We start from the raw sequence: 17,335 nt of genomic DNA, 5'->3' as shown, positions 1-17,335 counted from the left end.
ATTTCTGTCTTATGACTCAACCTAATTTTAAAAGTGAATATGCAGAAATATTAAAAGGAAAAACTGTGCTTTGATGGGAAAACATGCATTCTAATATTTATTTCTGGAAACCTTTAACCTTCTAGAACAGCTTCAGTACCAAGCTTCAGTACAATTATGTTTTTATAGTTTGTATTCATTTCTGATGCATGGTATGTGTCAGAATGTATGTATTAGTGACACCAAGAACTAGAGAACCTACCATAACAGGATTAAATGGGATGTAAGTGTTCCTCACAGTACTGGCACATAGTAGGTGCTGATATATATCAGTCAAAATGCAAAGAATGAACAGAGAGAATGAAGTTCTTGGAGAAGACTTCTTAACGGGCATCAGCCTTCTTTAAAGGCATCCTGTGGTAGACAAATGGTTTACATCCCAAAGCCAGAGCTTGTAAACATGATACATCTCCTGGCAAACAGCCAACAAGGAAGCCAGTAGAATTTTAAAACTCTAACCAGTTGACATTAAAACAGAGAGATTAGTCTAAATGATCCAGGTAGATCCAATGTTATTCCTTTAACTAAGGAAGGTAGAGGCAAAAGAAGCCAGTGCGATCATAGCATGATTTTAAAAAGATACAATCTGACACCACAAGCTTTGGAGAAACAGTAAATATCCTATCAATGCTAGAGTCCTATATAGGAACTAGAATAGACAAGAAAATGGGGATTCTCATTCAGAACTTTCAGGAAACAAGGCAACTCTGCTGACTGAGACCAAGTAACAGACTCCTCTGACTCTAAATAATAATAAAAAAAAATGCATTGTTTTAAGTTGCTAAATTTTGTGATATCATTCCAGAAGCTGATACAGCTTTCCAGATAATGACAGAGTGAATTTGGGAACCACTGTGATGTACTCTGTAGCAGGCCACTCTTCCAGCTTCAAAGGAATAACAATTTGTTATAAGAACAAAACTATTTTTCTTACCTTTAATTTTGTTCCCACTGAGAGCCAGTTGCCCAGATCTGTTGTTGCCCCAGCCAAATGAAGTTCCCGTGAGAGACAGAGCAAAACTGTGTGTGCCACCTGCAGCAACCTGAGCCAGTGGGATCCCCTCTAGAGACTTCACCTTCTGTGGGATAGTTTGGGAACAGAAATCCTTCCCCAGGCCCAGTTGTCCTTGACTGTTACTTCCCCATGAAAACACATGGCCATCTACAAAAATGAAGAACACTTAAGAACTGTACACCTACTGGATTCCCAACACAGTAAAATCTATCACCTCAATTATACACATACACACATATACATTGGTTTTACAGAGGTATCATTGACAAAGGAAATGTATACATATTGAAGCAATATTCTAATATACATATACACTGTAAAATAAATGCCAAAAATAGCTAAATAAATTGCCTCACACAGGCAGTTTTGTTGTTTTGTTTTATTTTTCCAAATTCTACTTGTAGGGCTGGGGCTGTAGCTCTAAGTGTGTGCTCAGACTAAGTAAGGCCTTGGACTCAATGTCCAGGTCCAAGAAAATAAGCAAACAGGAAAGTGAAAAAAACAAAACCCTACTGTCACAGTAAATATCAAGTATACAATGTATTATTATTAATAATATTCACATCATGGGACAATGGTTTCCAGACCTCATTCATCCTATACTTGATTTTGTAGCCTTTGAATATTTCTTCCTTCTCCCTACCTGCATGTTCCTCTATTCTGTTTCTATGAGTCCAGTGTTACTTGATTTTATGTGTAGGTGAATTAGGTAGTATTTATATTCTTATGTTTGGCTAAAGTTATTACTGTAATATCCTAAAGTTGCAAATGCACGATTCTCCTATTTTTTGTACTGGACTTAATTCTACAAACCTTCAAAAATAAAACCAAAATAAAGAGAAATGTGACTAAAATTTTTGGACAAAGGGGAAGGCATATTCAAGATCCCCTTCAAAACAATGTCCATTCTTCTCCCTTTTAAAGACAACTGTGTTCTTACAGCTTTTCTGCCACCAGATAATTGGAGTTGTCCCTGACTTGTGTTTTCTATATGCTTCAAGCTAGAAAATCCTAAATCCCCATTCTTTCCACTGCCAAAATTATGCAGAGTTCAATCATTCCTCATTTCTTAATTGTTACCACTTTATAGTAGTCCCAAACTGGTGTCCCACATGTCTTCCTTGCTTTCAACAGTCTTTTCTGTCAAGGGTGGCCAAAGTAAGGTTTAAAAAAAAATTAAGTGCAGCTCCCAACTCAGGTCACCCTGCAGCTACATCCCTCAGTCCCTCTTCTCTTTGAAACTCACCAGATAACAGGCTCCTTTCTAATAAGGGTCTTCTAGCTGGACCATGCTATGGGAAGACACAGGTAACCCACCTGCATGACCCTTCCTGACTCTGATCACCCCGTGAAGATTAGGATAGATCCATTCTCCAGGCAAAGCCCAACACACACATCCTGTACTAGAGCCCAGCCTCACTTTCTGTTGCAACCACATCAGAAATAGCTAACAAAAAAGTCCAAATTCCCTTATCATCATGCAAAACCAATCTGAAAGATCAAGACAGTATGTACATCCCCAAATCAACCAGTGCTATAGAAACATTCTTCGGTAAGAATTATCTAGATGGACACTGAGGCACAGACTTTAAAATGAACAACCATAAGTGTAACCAAAGAATTCAAAGAATGCTTTTAAAAAGGACACTATTTAGTGAATTTGGAAACTGTCTTATTGATGCTCAATAAAAGCAAACATGAATGAAACGACAAAGAAAGTACAAAATTTGAGATCCAAATTTAATAAAAAAGATAAAAATATTGAAGAGAACTCAAGCTGATATGAAAATGGAATTCTAAAAATATCAATATCCCATTTAGAATTCTCTAAGGAAGGCTTCCAAATAAATTGATCAAGTAAGAGATGGAATATCAAGGATAAAAAATAGAATTAGACAGTACAAGCAAAGAATGGAAAACATTTTAAAAAACAGGAAAGGAACAAGCATGTCTAGTGCAGGACATGGACGAATTATGGAGAAGCACGAAAGACCAAACCTTGGAACTAAGACATAGATAAAGGGGACAAGTCCCAGAAGAGTATCATAGGCCAGAACTTGAGTATGATCACAGAAGAAAACAATCTCAAACTAAGGAAAAATATACCCAGAAAGATATAAGAAACACACAAAATACCAAATAGACAAGATCAGAAAAAAATTAGTCATGGCATACAATAGTTAAAGCATTAAAATGTGAAGAAGGAAGATGTATTGCAAGTTGCGAGAGGAAAAAAAAAAAAACCAGATATACAGGACAACCCATTATAACAACAACTGATTTTTCAATAGAAACTTTGAAAGCCAGAAGAGCTTGAAGCAATGTATCTAACTCCTAAAACACCATAAGTGCAAAGCTATATGTCTGTACCCAGTGAAAATATCAGTCATATATAAAGCAGAAAGAAAACCTTTCACGGTACAGACATGTTAAAAGAGTTTGTGTCTACAAAATCAGACCTGCAAAGAATACAGGAAGTAATACTTGAGACTGAAGATAGGAATATGCACAGCCAAGTGACTATAGAAAGGGGAAAAAGAATTTTAAGCTAAACTCTAGTATACACAACTTGATAGCAACTATAGAGCTGGAATTAAAGACAGATTAACACCAATTTAATAATTTCAGATAATCTTACTTTCTCCAATAGATTGGCCATCTAGAGAACCTAACAGATATCTTCAGAGCTTTCACTGAAATGCCAAAGAATATACATTCTACTGAGCAGTCCATAGAAGTTCCTCTAAAATACACCACATCACAAATGTGGCATGCACTAATAAAAATCAGTACAGAAATCAATGAATGGAAACAAACAAAACAATACAGAGTTGGATCAAAATATATAACTCAATAAATAAGATAAGTATACTTAAGGGAAAAAATCACATCATCATCTCAATAGATACAGAAAAAGCCTTGATGAAATCCAATATGCTCCCTCATCAAAAGTTCTAGAGAGCCTTTCCACCCAGTCCTTTATGCTGGGGCAAACTCCTGGCTGGTCTGCTCCCTCGAAGACACCATATCCTGACCCATCCTAGAGGATCCTCTCCACTCAGAGTAGTCGTCAAGAACCTCCCCCAACCCCCAAAGTCTTAGAGCGGCCTGCTGGGAGCCCCAGTAGACTCGAGACCCATTGACCACCAAAATCCCCGCCCCTCAAATATCACTTCTCTTCCGCCCCTTCTGCCAGGTCCTTTCTGCTGGGGCAGACTCCTAGCCAATCTGCTCCAATGAAGACAGCATATCCTGACCCATCATAGAGGATCCGCTGCACTCAGAGCAGTTGAAACCATATCCTGAGCCATTCCAGAAGATCGGCTACACTCAGAGCAGTCAGACAACTGATACCACAGCCTGAGGCATCCCAGGAGATCTGTTGCACACAGAGCAACTGAGCTGATCACAAGCTTGAGTGCTCCTCTGAAGATCCAACAGTTTGAAGGCCTCCCAGGAGATCTACTGCAGCCAGGGCAACAGATCAGAAGCTTCTCTGCCCCTCTGAAGAGCCCCCAGTTGGAAGGCCCCATAAGTGGTCTACTACAGCCAGGGCTGCAGGCCTACTAGACCTGAAGCAACCCAGGGGTAAAAGAGACAGAATCCAGACAGAGTCGCCCAGACCAGCAAACACCAGGGATAACCAGATGGATAGAGGCAAGTACAAGAACATAGGCATCAGAACCCAGTTCTCCCACCTCACCAAGCCCTGAATACACCAACATACCTCAAAACCTGGAAGCTGACCTAAAAATCTTATCTCATGAAGATAATACAGTCCTTTAAGGAGGATATAAATAACTCACTGAAAGAAATACAGGAAAACACAGGTAAACAGGTAGAGCCCTTAAAGGGGAAACAAATAAATCCCTTAAAGAAATATAGAAAAACACAATCAAAAAGGTGAAGGAATTGAATAAAGCAACACAAGACCTAAAAGTGGAAGTAGAAACAATAAAGAAAACACAAATGGAGGCAACCTGGAAATTGAAAGTCTGGGAAAGAAGTCAGAAATTATGAATGTAAGTATCACCAACAGAATACAAGAGATAAAAAAAGAGAACCTCAGGGATAGAAGATACCATAGAATAGATTGACACAACTGTCAAACAAAATTCAAAACGTAAAAAGTCCTAACCCAAAGCCTCCAGAAAATTCAGGACACAATGAAAAGACCAAAATCAACAGACCTGTAAATGTCTTCAACAAAATCATAGAAGAAAACTTCCCCAGACTAAAGAAAGAGATGGCCATAAAGGTACAAGAAGCCTATAGAACACCAAATAAATGGGATCAGAAAAGAAAATTTTCTTATCACATAACAGTTAAAACACTAAACCCAGAGAACAAAGAAAGCATATTAAAAGCTACAAGGGAAAAGGGTCAAGTAAGATACAAAGGTAGACCTATCAGAATTACACCGGACTTCTCAACAGAGACTATGAAAGCCAGAAGAGCCTGGTCAGAGGTCATGCAGACTTTAAGAGAGCACAAATGCCAGCCCAGGCTATTATACCCAGCAAAACTCTCTATCAAAATAGATGGAGAATACAATATGTTCCAGGAGAAAACCAAATTCAGACAGTATCTATCTACCAATCCAGTCTTACAGAGAATCATAGACGGAAAACTCCAACACAAGGAAGGTACCCACACCAAAGAAAAGACAAGATATTAAGCATCTCACAACAAAGCCAAAAGAAGAAAAGCACAAGCACACAAAGCCACCTACAAGAACAAACATATCAGGAACCAACAGTCATCTGTCTTTAATATCTCTCAGTATTAACGGACTCAACTCACCTATAAAAAGACATAAACAGACTGGATGCACAGACAAGATCCAGCATTTTGCTTCATACAATAAACACACCTCAATAACAAAGACAGAGGGACTGGAGAAGATGGCTCAGTGCTTAAGAGCACTGACGGCTCTCCCAGAGGTCCTGAGCTCACTTCCCAGCAACCACATGGTGGTTCACAACCATCTGTAATGGAATCTGATACCTTCTTCTTGTGTGTCTGAAAACAATGACAGTGGATTCACATATATAAATTAAATGAATAAATCTTTTTCAAAAAATGACAAAGACAGACACTATCTCAGAGTAAAAGGATGGGAGAAGGTCTTCCAAGCAAATGGTCCCCCCAAACAAGCTGGAGTTGCCATCCTAATATCCAGTAAGATAGATTTTGAACGAAAAATTACCAAGCATGATGAAGAAGGACACTTCATATTCATCAAAGAGAAAATCCACCAAGAGAAAGTCTTAATTCTGAATATCTGTGCTCCAAATGCAAGGACAACCATATTCATAAAAGAAACTTTACTAAAGCTCAAATCACACATTTAACCCCACACAATAATAGTATGAGACTTCAACACCCCACTCACCAATGAACAGGACATTGAAACAGAAACTAAACAGAGACACAGTGAAACTAACAGAGGTTATGAACCAAATGGATTTAACAGATATCTACAGAACATTTTACTCTAAAACAAAAGAATACACCTTCTTAGCACCTCATGGTGCCTTCTTCAAAATTGACCATATAGTTGGTGACAAAACAACCCTCAACTGATACAAGAAGACTGAAATAATCCCATGCATCCTATCAGATCACCATGACCTAAGGCTGGTTTTCAATAACAGTAAAAACAACGGAAAGCCCACATACAGATGGAAACTGAACAACTCTCTATTCAATGAAAACTTGGTCAGGGAAGAAATAAAGAAATTAAAGCCTTTCCTGCAATTTAATGAAAATGAAAACATGATAATACCAAAACCTATGGGACACAATGAAAGTAGTGCTAAGAGGAAAACTCATAGCTCTAAATGCTTACAAAAAGAAACTGGAGAGAGCATACACTAGCAGCTTGACAACACACCTGAAAGCTCTAGAACAAAAAGAACCAAACACACCAAAGAGGAGTAGACAGAAGGAAATAATCAAACTCAGGGCTGAAATCAACCAAGTAGAAAGAAAAAGAACTATACAAAAAAAAAAAAAAAAAAAAAAAACCAGATGCTGACTCTTTGAGAAAATCAGCAAGGTAGATAAACCCTTAGCCAGACTAATCAGAGGGCAGAGACAGTATCCAAATTAATAAAATCAGAACTGAAAAGGGTGACATAACAACAGAAACCGAGGAAATTCAAAAAATCATCAGATCCTACTACAAAAGCCTATACTCAACAAAATTGGAAAATCTAGATGAAATGGACAATTTTCTAGACAAATACCAATTACCGAAGTAAAGACAGGCCCAGATAAACCATCTAAACAGTCCAATAACCCTGAAAGAAATAGAGCAGTCATTAAAAGTCTCCCCACCAAAAAAAGCCCAGGACCAGGTGGTTTTAGTGCAGAATTCTATCAGACCTTCAAGAAAGACCTAATACCAATTCTCTTCAAACTATTCCACAAAATAGAAGCAGAAGGAACACTACCCAATTCTTTCTATGAAGTCACAATCACACTCAGACCTAAACCTCACAAAGACCCAACAAAGAAGGAGAACTTCAGACCAATCTCCCTTATGAATAGCAATGCAAAAATACTCAATAAAATTCTCACAAATCAAATCCAAGAACATATCAAAACAATTATCCATCATGATCAAGTAGGCTTTATCCCAGGAATGCAGGGTTGGTTCAATATAAGGAAATCTATCAATGTAATCCACTATATAAACAAACTCAAAGAAAAAAACCACATGATCATCTCACTAGATGCTGAGAAAGCATTTGACAAAATTCAACACTCCTTCATGATAAAAGTCTTTGAAAAATCAGGAATCCAAGGCTCACACCTAAACATAGTAAAAGCAATATACAGCAAACCAGTAGCCAACATCCAACTAAATGGAGAGACACTTGAAGCAATCCCACTAAAATCAGGGACTAGACAAGGCTGCCCACTTTCTCCCTATCTATTCAATATAGTACTGGAAGTCCTAGCCAGAGCAATTAGACAACAAAAGGAGGTCAAAGGGATACAAATTGGAAAAGAAGAAGTCAAAATTTCATTATTTGCAGATAATATGATAGTATACTTAAGTGACCCCAAAACTTTCACCAGAGAACTCCTAAACCTGATAAACAACTTTAGCAAAGTGGCTGGATATAAAATTAACTCAAACAAATCAGAGTAGCCTTCCTCTACTCAAAAGATAAACAGGCTTAGAAAGAAATTATGGAAACAACACCCTTCACAATAGCCACAAATAATATAAAATACCTTGATGTGAATCTAATCAAGCAAGTAAAAGACCTGTGTGACAAGAACTTCAAGTTCCTAAAGAAAGAAATCGAAGCAGATCTCAGAAGACAGAAAGATCTCCCATGCTTATGGATTGGAAGGATTAATATAGTAAAAATGGCTATCTTGCTAAGAGCAATCTACAGATTTAATGCAATCGCCATCATAATCCCCACTCAATTCTTCACAGAGATAGAGAGAGCAATCCTCAAATTCATTTGGAATAAAAAAAAAACAGGATATTGAGAACTCTTCTCAGCAATAAAAGAACTTCTTGGGGGGAAATCACCATCCCTGACTTCAAGCTGTACTACAGAGCAATAGTGAGAAAAACTGCATGGTATTGGAACAGAGACAGGCAGGAGGATCAATGGAATAGAATAGAAGACCCAGAAATGAACCCCCATACCTATAGTTACTTGATCTTTGACAAAGGAGCTAAAACCATCCAGTGGAAAAAAGACAGCATTTTCAACAAATGATGCTGGTTCAACTGGAGGTCAGCATGTAGAAGAATGCAAATTGATCCATACTAATCTCCTTGTACAAAGCTCAAGTCCAAGTGGATCAAGGACCTCCACATAAAAGCAGCTACACTGAAACTAATAGAAGAGAAAATTGGGGAAAGCCTCCAACACATGGGCACAGGGGGAAAGTTCCTGAACAAAAAATCAATGGCTTATGCTCTAAGATCAAGAATTGACAAATGGGACCTCATAAAACTGCAAAGCTTCTGTAAAGCGAAGGACACCATCAATAGGACAAAGCGTCAACCAACAGACTGGGAAAAGATCTTTAGCAATTTTACATCTGATAGAGGGCTAATATCCAAGGTATACAAAGAACTGAAGAAATTAGACTCTAGACAATCAAATAAGCCTATTAAAAATGGGGTACAGAGCTAAACAAAGAATTCTCAACTGAGGAAACTTGAATGTTTGAGAAGCACCTAAAGAAGTGTTCAGCATCCTTAGTCATCAGGGAAATGTAAATCAAAACAACCCTGAGATTCCACCTCACACCAGTCAAAATGGCTAAGATCAAAAACACCGGTGACAGCAGATGTTGTCGAGGATGTGGAGAAAAAGGAACTCTCCTCCATTTCTGGTGGGATTTCAAACTGGTACAACCATTCTGGAAATCAATCTGGAGTTTCCTCAGAAAATTGGAAATAGATCTACCTGAAGACCCAGCGACACCAACTCTTGGGCATATACCCCAAAGATGCCCCACGATGTCACAGAGGTACATGTTCCACTATGTTCATAGTGGACTTGTTTGTGATAGCCAGAAGCTGGAAACAACCCATATGTCCCATGACAGAAGAATAGATACAGAAAATGTGGTTCATTTACACAATGGAATACTACTCAGCTATTGCGAACAAGGGCATCCTGAGTTTTGAAGGCAAATGGATGGAACTAGAAAATATCATCCTAGGTGAGGTAACTCAGACTCAAAAAGACATGCATGGTATCTACTCAGTAATAAATGGATATTAACCAAAAACAAAAAAACAAAAAACTACAGAATACCTAAGATACATTCCATAGAACTAAAAAAGGTCAACAAGCTGAAGGGCCAAAGTGAAGAAACCTCACTCCCACTTGGGAGGGAGAAGAGAGCAATCACCAGTGGGGAGGCAGGGGGAACCTGGAAGGGAAAGTGAATGGGTGGATGGGGGGACAGGGGAGAACCTGATCTGGTGTTGGGTGAGGGAAAAGGTCTGAAGCCCTAAGGATCAGCAGAAAGAATGGAACCAGGCAACCTTGGGAGGGAAGAGGGGACTCTCCAGAATGCACCAGAGACCTGGGAGATGAGAAGTTCTCAGGACTCAAAGGGAGGAACCTTAGATGAAATGCCAAACAGTAGGGAGAGGGAACTTGTAGAGCCCACCTCCAGCCAAAAGATAGGGCATCAAGTGAGGGAGGAGTTTGCCATCCCATAGTCAAAACTCTGACCCATAATTGTTCCTGTCTGAAAGAACTACAGGGATGGAAATAGAGAGGATTCTGAGGAAAAGAAGGTCCAGTGACAGGCCGAAAGTGAGATCCAGCTCAAAGGGAGATCCCAAGGCCTGATACCATTACTGAGGCTATGGAGCACTCACAAAAAGAGACCTATCATGACTGACCTCTGGAAGACCCAACAAGCAGAAGAAAGAGTCAGATACAGATATTTGCACCCAACCAATGGACAGAAGCTGCTGACCCGTGTAGTTGAGTTAGGGGAAAGGCTGGAAGAAGCTGAGGAGGAGGGCAACCTTGTAGGAGGACCAGCTGTCTCAATTAACATGACCCCCCGCCCGAGATCTTTCAAACATTAGACTACCATCCAGACAGCATACACTAGCTGATATGAGACCCCCAATACATATACAGCAGAGGACTTCTAAGTCTGGGTTCAGTCAGGGAAGACACACCTAACCCTCAAGAGGCTGGAGACCCCAGAGAGTTTAGAGGTTTTATTGGGTGGGGGGTAGGGGGTGGCAACATCTTCATGGAGACAAGGGATTGGGGAGGAGGTATGGGATGTGGAACAGCTAGAGGGTGGAAGGGGGCAAGGTAGGAATAAAATCTTCAGTGTAATAAATAAATAAACAAAGAGAGAGAGAAAGAGAGAGAGAGAGAGAGAAAGAGAGAGAGAGAGAGAGAGAGAGAGAGAGAGAGAAAATTATTAGTATGAAGCATTAAAAAATTATATTTCACAAAGACACCCTAAAAAAAGTTTTAGAGATAGGAGGACTGGAGAAAACATACCTTAACATAATTTATTGAATATGACTGAATATGACAAATCCACGGCTAACATCCTAACTGGAGAAAATCTTAAAGCAATCATATTAAAATCAGGAAGGAGACAGGGCTACCCACAATCCTCATTCTTTGTCAATATAGGTATTAGTACTCTAATACTAACTAGAGCAATAAGATAAAAAAATTGAAAAGGTATAAAAATAGGAAAAGAATTCAAATTATTTTATTTGCAAATGATAGGATATTATACATAAAGATCACAAAATTTGTACCAAAAGGCATTTAGAAATGATCAACAGTTTCAGCAAAGTAGTGTGATACAAGCTCAACTTAGAAAACTCAGCAGCCTTCCTATATAACAATGAATTTGCTGAGAAAGAGATCATTGACACAATCCCACTCACAACTGTCTCTATGAAAATAAGAGATCTAGGAATAAACCTAACCAACACGTCTATGATGAAAACTTTAAATCCCTGAAGAAAAAGACTGAGGAAGATATGACAGTAGATAGCCCTTTCATGGGGGACATGGATGGACAGAGTTAATATTGTGAAAAAAATGCTTTATCAAAATCCAATTACAGATTCAACAAAATTCCAAACAAAATCTCTACAGCATTCTTTGCAGAAACAGAAAATAAACATTCTAAATTCATTATGAAAAGAGAGAAGACCTTGGAAAGTCATAGCAATCCTGAGCAAGAAGAAACATACTATTAACTTATCTACCTGCTGGCTCTTTGTGAGATAAACAAAATTGACAGACCCTTAACCCAATTAACAAAAAGAAAGATATGTCCCAATTAACAGAATCAGAAATTAATATTGAAATATTACAATACATGCCAAAGAAATCGAGAATATTTTAAGAGAATTATTTTTTTAAAGAAAACTTGTACTCTATTAAGTTGGAAAATCTAAAAGAACTGTACAAATTTTTAGATTCATCCAAACCAGCAAAGTTGAACCAAGAAGAAATTAACACCCTAAACAGACTCAAAACAAATGAGATTGAAACAATAATAGAAAGTCTCCAACTTAAAGATAAGACGAATATCTCAATAAATGCAAATGCCTTTGAGAAAATCCAACGTATTTTCAGAATAAAAGTCCTAGAGAGAGTAGAACTACAGGGAACATAACTCAAATTAATAATTAATGAGATTATTTTTTTAAATTAATAATTAATAAAATTAATTTTAAATTAAAAATTAATATATGAGAAACATCATCCTAAATGGAGAAAAACTTGAATCACTCCCATTAAAACCAAGAAGGTGGAGAAGCTGTCTATTGTCCTCTCTTTTTCAATAGAGTGCTCCAAGCACTATCTGGAGCAGAACACAGCAGAGGAAATTTAAGAGTCAAAAATAAAAATGAAAAAGTAAAATTATCCTTATTTTCAGATGACATGATAGTAGGCATAACTGACTCTAAATACTCTATCAGAAAACTTCTAGAAAGAACCAATAATTTCAGCAAAATTACATTTTACAAAAAGGCCATCAATAAACAGTATGAAAAAGGAGTGATGGACACACACCCATTCACAATAGCCTCAAAGAAAATAACTATCTAGGAACAAAGCTAAGCAAGGAGGTGAAAGACCTCCACCATGAAAACTTGAAATCTCTGAGTGAAGAGATTTGGAGACATTAGAAAATGGAAAAACCTCCCATGCTCCTGAAAGGCAGAAATAACACTGTGAAAATGACCATCCTACCAAAAGCAATTAACAGATTCAGTGCAGTCCTAATCAAAATCTCCAAAACATTATTTTAAAATATTTCCTAATGACAGGGGTCCCGAAAGTATTCTTTACCTTCTGATAATGCCAAAGAGTGGTAGTGTCCACAGGAAACTTGGATTATTTTTATGTCATCCAGAGCTTTTATTTTCCTATAATAAAAAAGTCACAAAAATTTGTTGAACCTTCTTTAGGATGAGTTATCAAAGAAATTACAGACATTTAAAAGTATTTTGGATAAGACAACAGATCTCAGGGGACAATTTTATTCTGTGCTTCTGGAATACCACTGTCCCAAAGTGTCAAGTTGTTTTTTTCTTTCCTGCTTTTTATGATTTTTGCTAGTGAGGGTTTCACTCCCAGCTTCCAAGAACTGAGACTACCTCTGTCCTTCTGTGAAGACAGTAGCATTGGGTTTCCCCACTTATTCTGCACCTCCCATATCTTTGCAAAGGACCAGAAAATCTTCTTTCCCACACTGACCCGGCTAATGCCACTCCCATGGCTGTAATTTCACTGGCTGTAGTTTTTGGGGACAGCAGGAATGTCATTCATCTAACCATTGCATCACTAAATGACAAGGCATCTGACTACCTGACAAGGACCACAAGTCCCTGCTATGCACTCCTTAATCTAATATCTTTACTTCCACACACAGCACACAGCTAAAATTACCTAGCATCTGTTGTCTTTTTTGGTGTGGGTTGGTTTTTTTTGTTCGTTTGTGGGACTTAGAGATTTTAAGAGGAGATCGGTAAAGAAGGGGTCTCATATAGGTCTGGTTGGCCTCTGACTATGCAACTGAGGATGACCTTGAACTTCTGATTCTCTTGTCTGTGTCTCAACAAAGGTCTGTGTATTTTAGAGCTTCAGTGGAAGAGTATGGCATGTTCCGTTAACTTTTTTCATCATAATGTTAATGGATAGTCTCCCACATAAGAGCTTGAGTATTTGGGAAATACATAATAAGTTCATATGAGAGGCTCTGCTTTAGTCAGATACAAGATAACCAAGTAAGATTTCTTTCTGAATCCTTGGTATCTTGATGGTTTGTACTAAAATATTTATTTATTTATTTATTTATTTATTTATTTATTTATTTATTTATTTGCTGTCCAAGTCCAAATGGGTTCCCATACTTACATTACAATAAGTAATATCAGGAATCGCATATTATTTCATCCTTACTCTCTCCTTCATGGCCCTCTATTTAATCGAATGATTCTACACATGATTTCCTGACCACTCTTCTCACCACATTTTAACCCTTGACACTAGTAATCTTTGTGCCCTGCATTTGAGTAGCTAGCACTTAAAAAATATTGGAAAACAGTGAATTGAAATACTTACGTAGGCATAAAACTTATTTCCTTAAATTCTCCAATCCCCAGCTGCCCTTCAGATCCAGCTCCCCATGTGAAGACCTTCCCTTTGTGACAGACAGCTACAGAGTGCTCCTTCCCACAGCTCACCAGGTCAACCGGCAGAGTATTCAGTGCCTGAATCAGTTCTTTGGAAACAGAAACAACAGCAACAACAACAACAACAACAACAACAACAACGGAAAAAAACTCCCATAAGAGTATAAACCTCTAGAGTTAAAGAAAGTAGCAATTAGCTTTGTTAAAAAAAAAAAGGAGGACAAGGAGATACACAAATTCTTTGTCTCCCTCAATGGTGGCTAAATCAAGTCTAAAGTCCTTACTAAACACCATGAAGAAACAAACTCAATATGTTTATACAAGTGTGGAAAGACAGCTGTGTTATATGGACTACCTGGACACAACTTGGCTGGCAAGGTTTGAGCACCCTGAGTTTCTATATGAGCAAACTGATGTTCACTGTCTAGGGAAACGAAACTGAACAGTGACCATTCGTGTCTGGCAAGGGCTCTATCATTACTTCCTAAATGGCTCTCCACAATTTATTATCCAGCCTCTTTTCTTTTGTGAAATACAGTACACAAGTTCCTGAATCTAAACACTTCTTTTCATTTACTTTCTTTGAATTCCTATATACACACAAATTACTCTCTAGGTAAAAGACTAATAAAAATCTCATGTTGGTTTTTGCTTATTCATTTTTTTAAAGTTAAATTTGCAGCTTCCTGAAACTGAATCAAAAGGAACAGAGGAATAGTTTTCATTTTCTACGCACATAAACAAATATAGTCAATGGGAATTTAAAATAGTCCAGTGGTAGAATGCTTGCTTAGCATATAAAGTGACAAAAAAAAAACAAAAAAAAAATACAAACAAACGGAAAAACAAACTAGAACCGCCATACTTACAAGTGAATCAATATCATATATAAAATTCCCTAGTAGATTAATGTTTTGGTAAAAACACAACTTAGATACAACTATAATAATTAATAATGAAAAGATTTCTATAAGGATTAAATACATAAGCAGAAAATAAAGCAAGGAGGAGCCGCAACGTTCTTAGAGCTGCTTTTGGTGTGATGCTAGCTTCTTTAGAAAAATATTTTATTATTTTTATTTGTGTGTGTGTGTGTGTGAATCACTGTGTGCATATGTGTGTGCTGGTCCCCATAGAGGCATCGGATCCTCTGGACCTGGAATTATAAGTGGTTGTAAACTGCAGCATAAGTGCTAGGAACTAAACTCTTAACCACTGAGCCATCTCTCCAGACCCTACAGGTGGCTCCTTTAGTACATTCCTACATCAGCCTTAATGCCCAAAAATGCTATTATACTTTTTTTTAAACTTAGGAGAAAAGATGCCCCAAGGTATTGTTAAGCTAGTTAGAGGCTTGGAAGCTACTCGGTTTGGAAGACAGACCTCCCCAGAAAGTTCTCTAGGACTTAGCTTGGTAAAGAGGAACTTTTTTCTATCCAGAGGAACTACGCGGTTCTGTTTTGCTTTCAGTTTCTCAGTGAAGAGGAATTGGAAACTGAAACAAACACAAACTCTAGAGCCCTGGGAATGGAAACAGCTGACCAGTTGATGCAAGCTGCTTAAAACAGGGCTCAGGCTTCTAGAAATCCCTTTTCCAGCCACCCGGTATCCCTGGTCTCCTTCCCTCGCCCCCTGGTCCAGTGACCTGAGGCTCCCACATCCTCCTGAGCACCTACTCAGGAGCTTGATAGTCACCTGGCCCTTGGGTACTCTGCTCTCTCTTCTGGCCCAGCTGGCCCCAGCTGTTGTCCCCGCAGGAATACACCCTGTGGTTGCTGAACAATAGCAGTGAGTGGCGTTCCCCGCTGGCCGCTTGCAAGAGTTTAAATCCGGTTCCCGCCTCCAGGCGCCTAGGATGCTGGCTTCCTGCAGCCCAGCTGAAGTACATCCTTGCGGTGCCCAGCCACTCGTGGCTCTGCTATGTCAGATGGGTTCCCAAATGCAAGTGACCTAGCTTCCCTAACTCCTCCCAAGGGCGCTGCCCAGTCCCCTACGTCATAGTTCTTTCTATCTTTCTTGTCCCATGCCACTAACAGCTTTCCCACGGGGTTTCTTCCTTCTCAGGTCATCTTAAAACTGGCTGCTTGAATTTTAAGTACTGAGTATCTGAGAAGACAGGGAAGAAGAAAGTATCTCCATCATAAGTAAGCCACTTGTGACTCCTGCTGCTCTGGGCAAATGGCTAGGTCTGTGAAATATTTATTAAGTGACAATATTCGCAAGTTGTAGCAATTTCAGTGGAAGCCAATTCCCAGGGAATCTGCTTTCCTTGGCAATTCTAACTGGGGTTCTTTTTATTCCAGTCTTGATTATTAATTTTCAGATCACACATTAAGCATCACAGAGTAAATCTATATGTATAATAAATAGATTATGGAGTGTGTACAGGTGGTTGAAGAACTTTTTTGTAACCCGCAGGATGGCCATTTTTACTATGTCAATTCTACTGATCCACGAACATGAGAGAACTCTCCATTGTCTGATAACTCCTTCACTTTCTTTCTTCAAAGACTTGAAGTTCTGTCATACAAGTCTTGCACTTCTTTGGTTAGACTTACCCCAAGATACCTTATATTATTTGAGGCTATTGTGAAGGGTAATGTTTCCTTGTTTTCTTTCTCAATCTGTTTGTCATTTGTACATAGGGGGGTTACTGGTGTTTTTGTGAGTTAATTTTGTATCTGGCTACTTTGTTGAAATTGTTTATCAGCTGTAAGAATTCTCTGGTAGAATTTTTAGAGTCACTTATGTATACTACCATATCATCTACAAATAGCAATACTTTTACTTCTTTCCAATTTGTATACCTTTGATCTCTTTAGTTGTCTTATTGTTCTAACTAAGACTTCAAATACTATGTTGAATTGTTATGAAGAAAATGGACAACCTTGTCTTGTTCCTGATTTTAATGGAATTGTTTTGAGTTTTTCTCCACTTAATGTGATGTTCACTATAGGGTAGCTGTAAACTGCCTTTATTATATTGAGATGTGTTCCTTGTATCCCTAATCTCTCCAACACTTTTATCATGAAAGGATGTTGGATTTTGTCAAAGGCATTTTCTGCATCTAATGAGATGATCATGTA

The 17,335-nt window shown here is 38.3% G+C and overlaps 1 protein-coding gene across 2 annotated transcripts in view; it reads right to left on the bottom strand.

The window, feature by feature from the left end:
* The window catches only part of Herc6 (HECT and RLD domain containing E3 ubiquitin protein ligase family member 6), an 81,543-nt gene extending 65,371 nt beyond the window's left edge, over positions 1–16,172 (bottom strand). For both annotated transcript variants that reach the window (XM_028789397.1, XM_028789398.1), the window contains exons 1-4: positions 15,945–16,172; positions 14,179–14,338; positions 12,904–12,980; positions 974–1,201 (exon numbers count right to left, since the gene is read on the bottom strand). In XM_028789397.1, coding sequence (XP_028645230.1) covers positions 974–1,201; positions 12,904–12,980; positions 14,179–14,338; positions 15,945–16,137 — 658 coding nt within the window. In that variant the 5' untranslated portion in view covers positions 16,138–16,172. The remainder of the gene's footprint in view (positions 1–973; positions 1,202–12,903; positions 12,981–14,178; positions 14,339–15,944) is intronic.
* Positions 16,173–17,335: the final 1,163 nt, after the last annotated feature.

This window comes from Grammomys surdaster, unplaced genomic scaffold (genome assembly GCF_004785775.1).
Source record: "Grammomys surdaster isolate TR1022 unplaced genomic scaffold, NIH_TR_1.0 125832, whole genome shotgun sequence".
Classification (NCBI taxonomy): Eukaryota; Metazoa; Chordata; class Mammalia; order Rodentia; family Muridae; genus Grammomys; species Grammomys surdaster.
The sequence above is the reverse complement of the archived record's forward strand: the minus strand, read 5'-3'. Positions and strand labels throughout refer to the sequence as shown.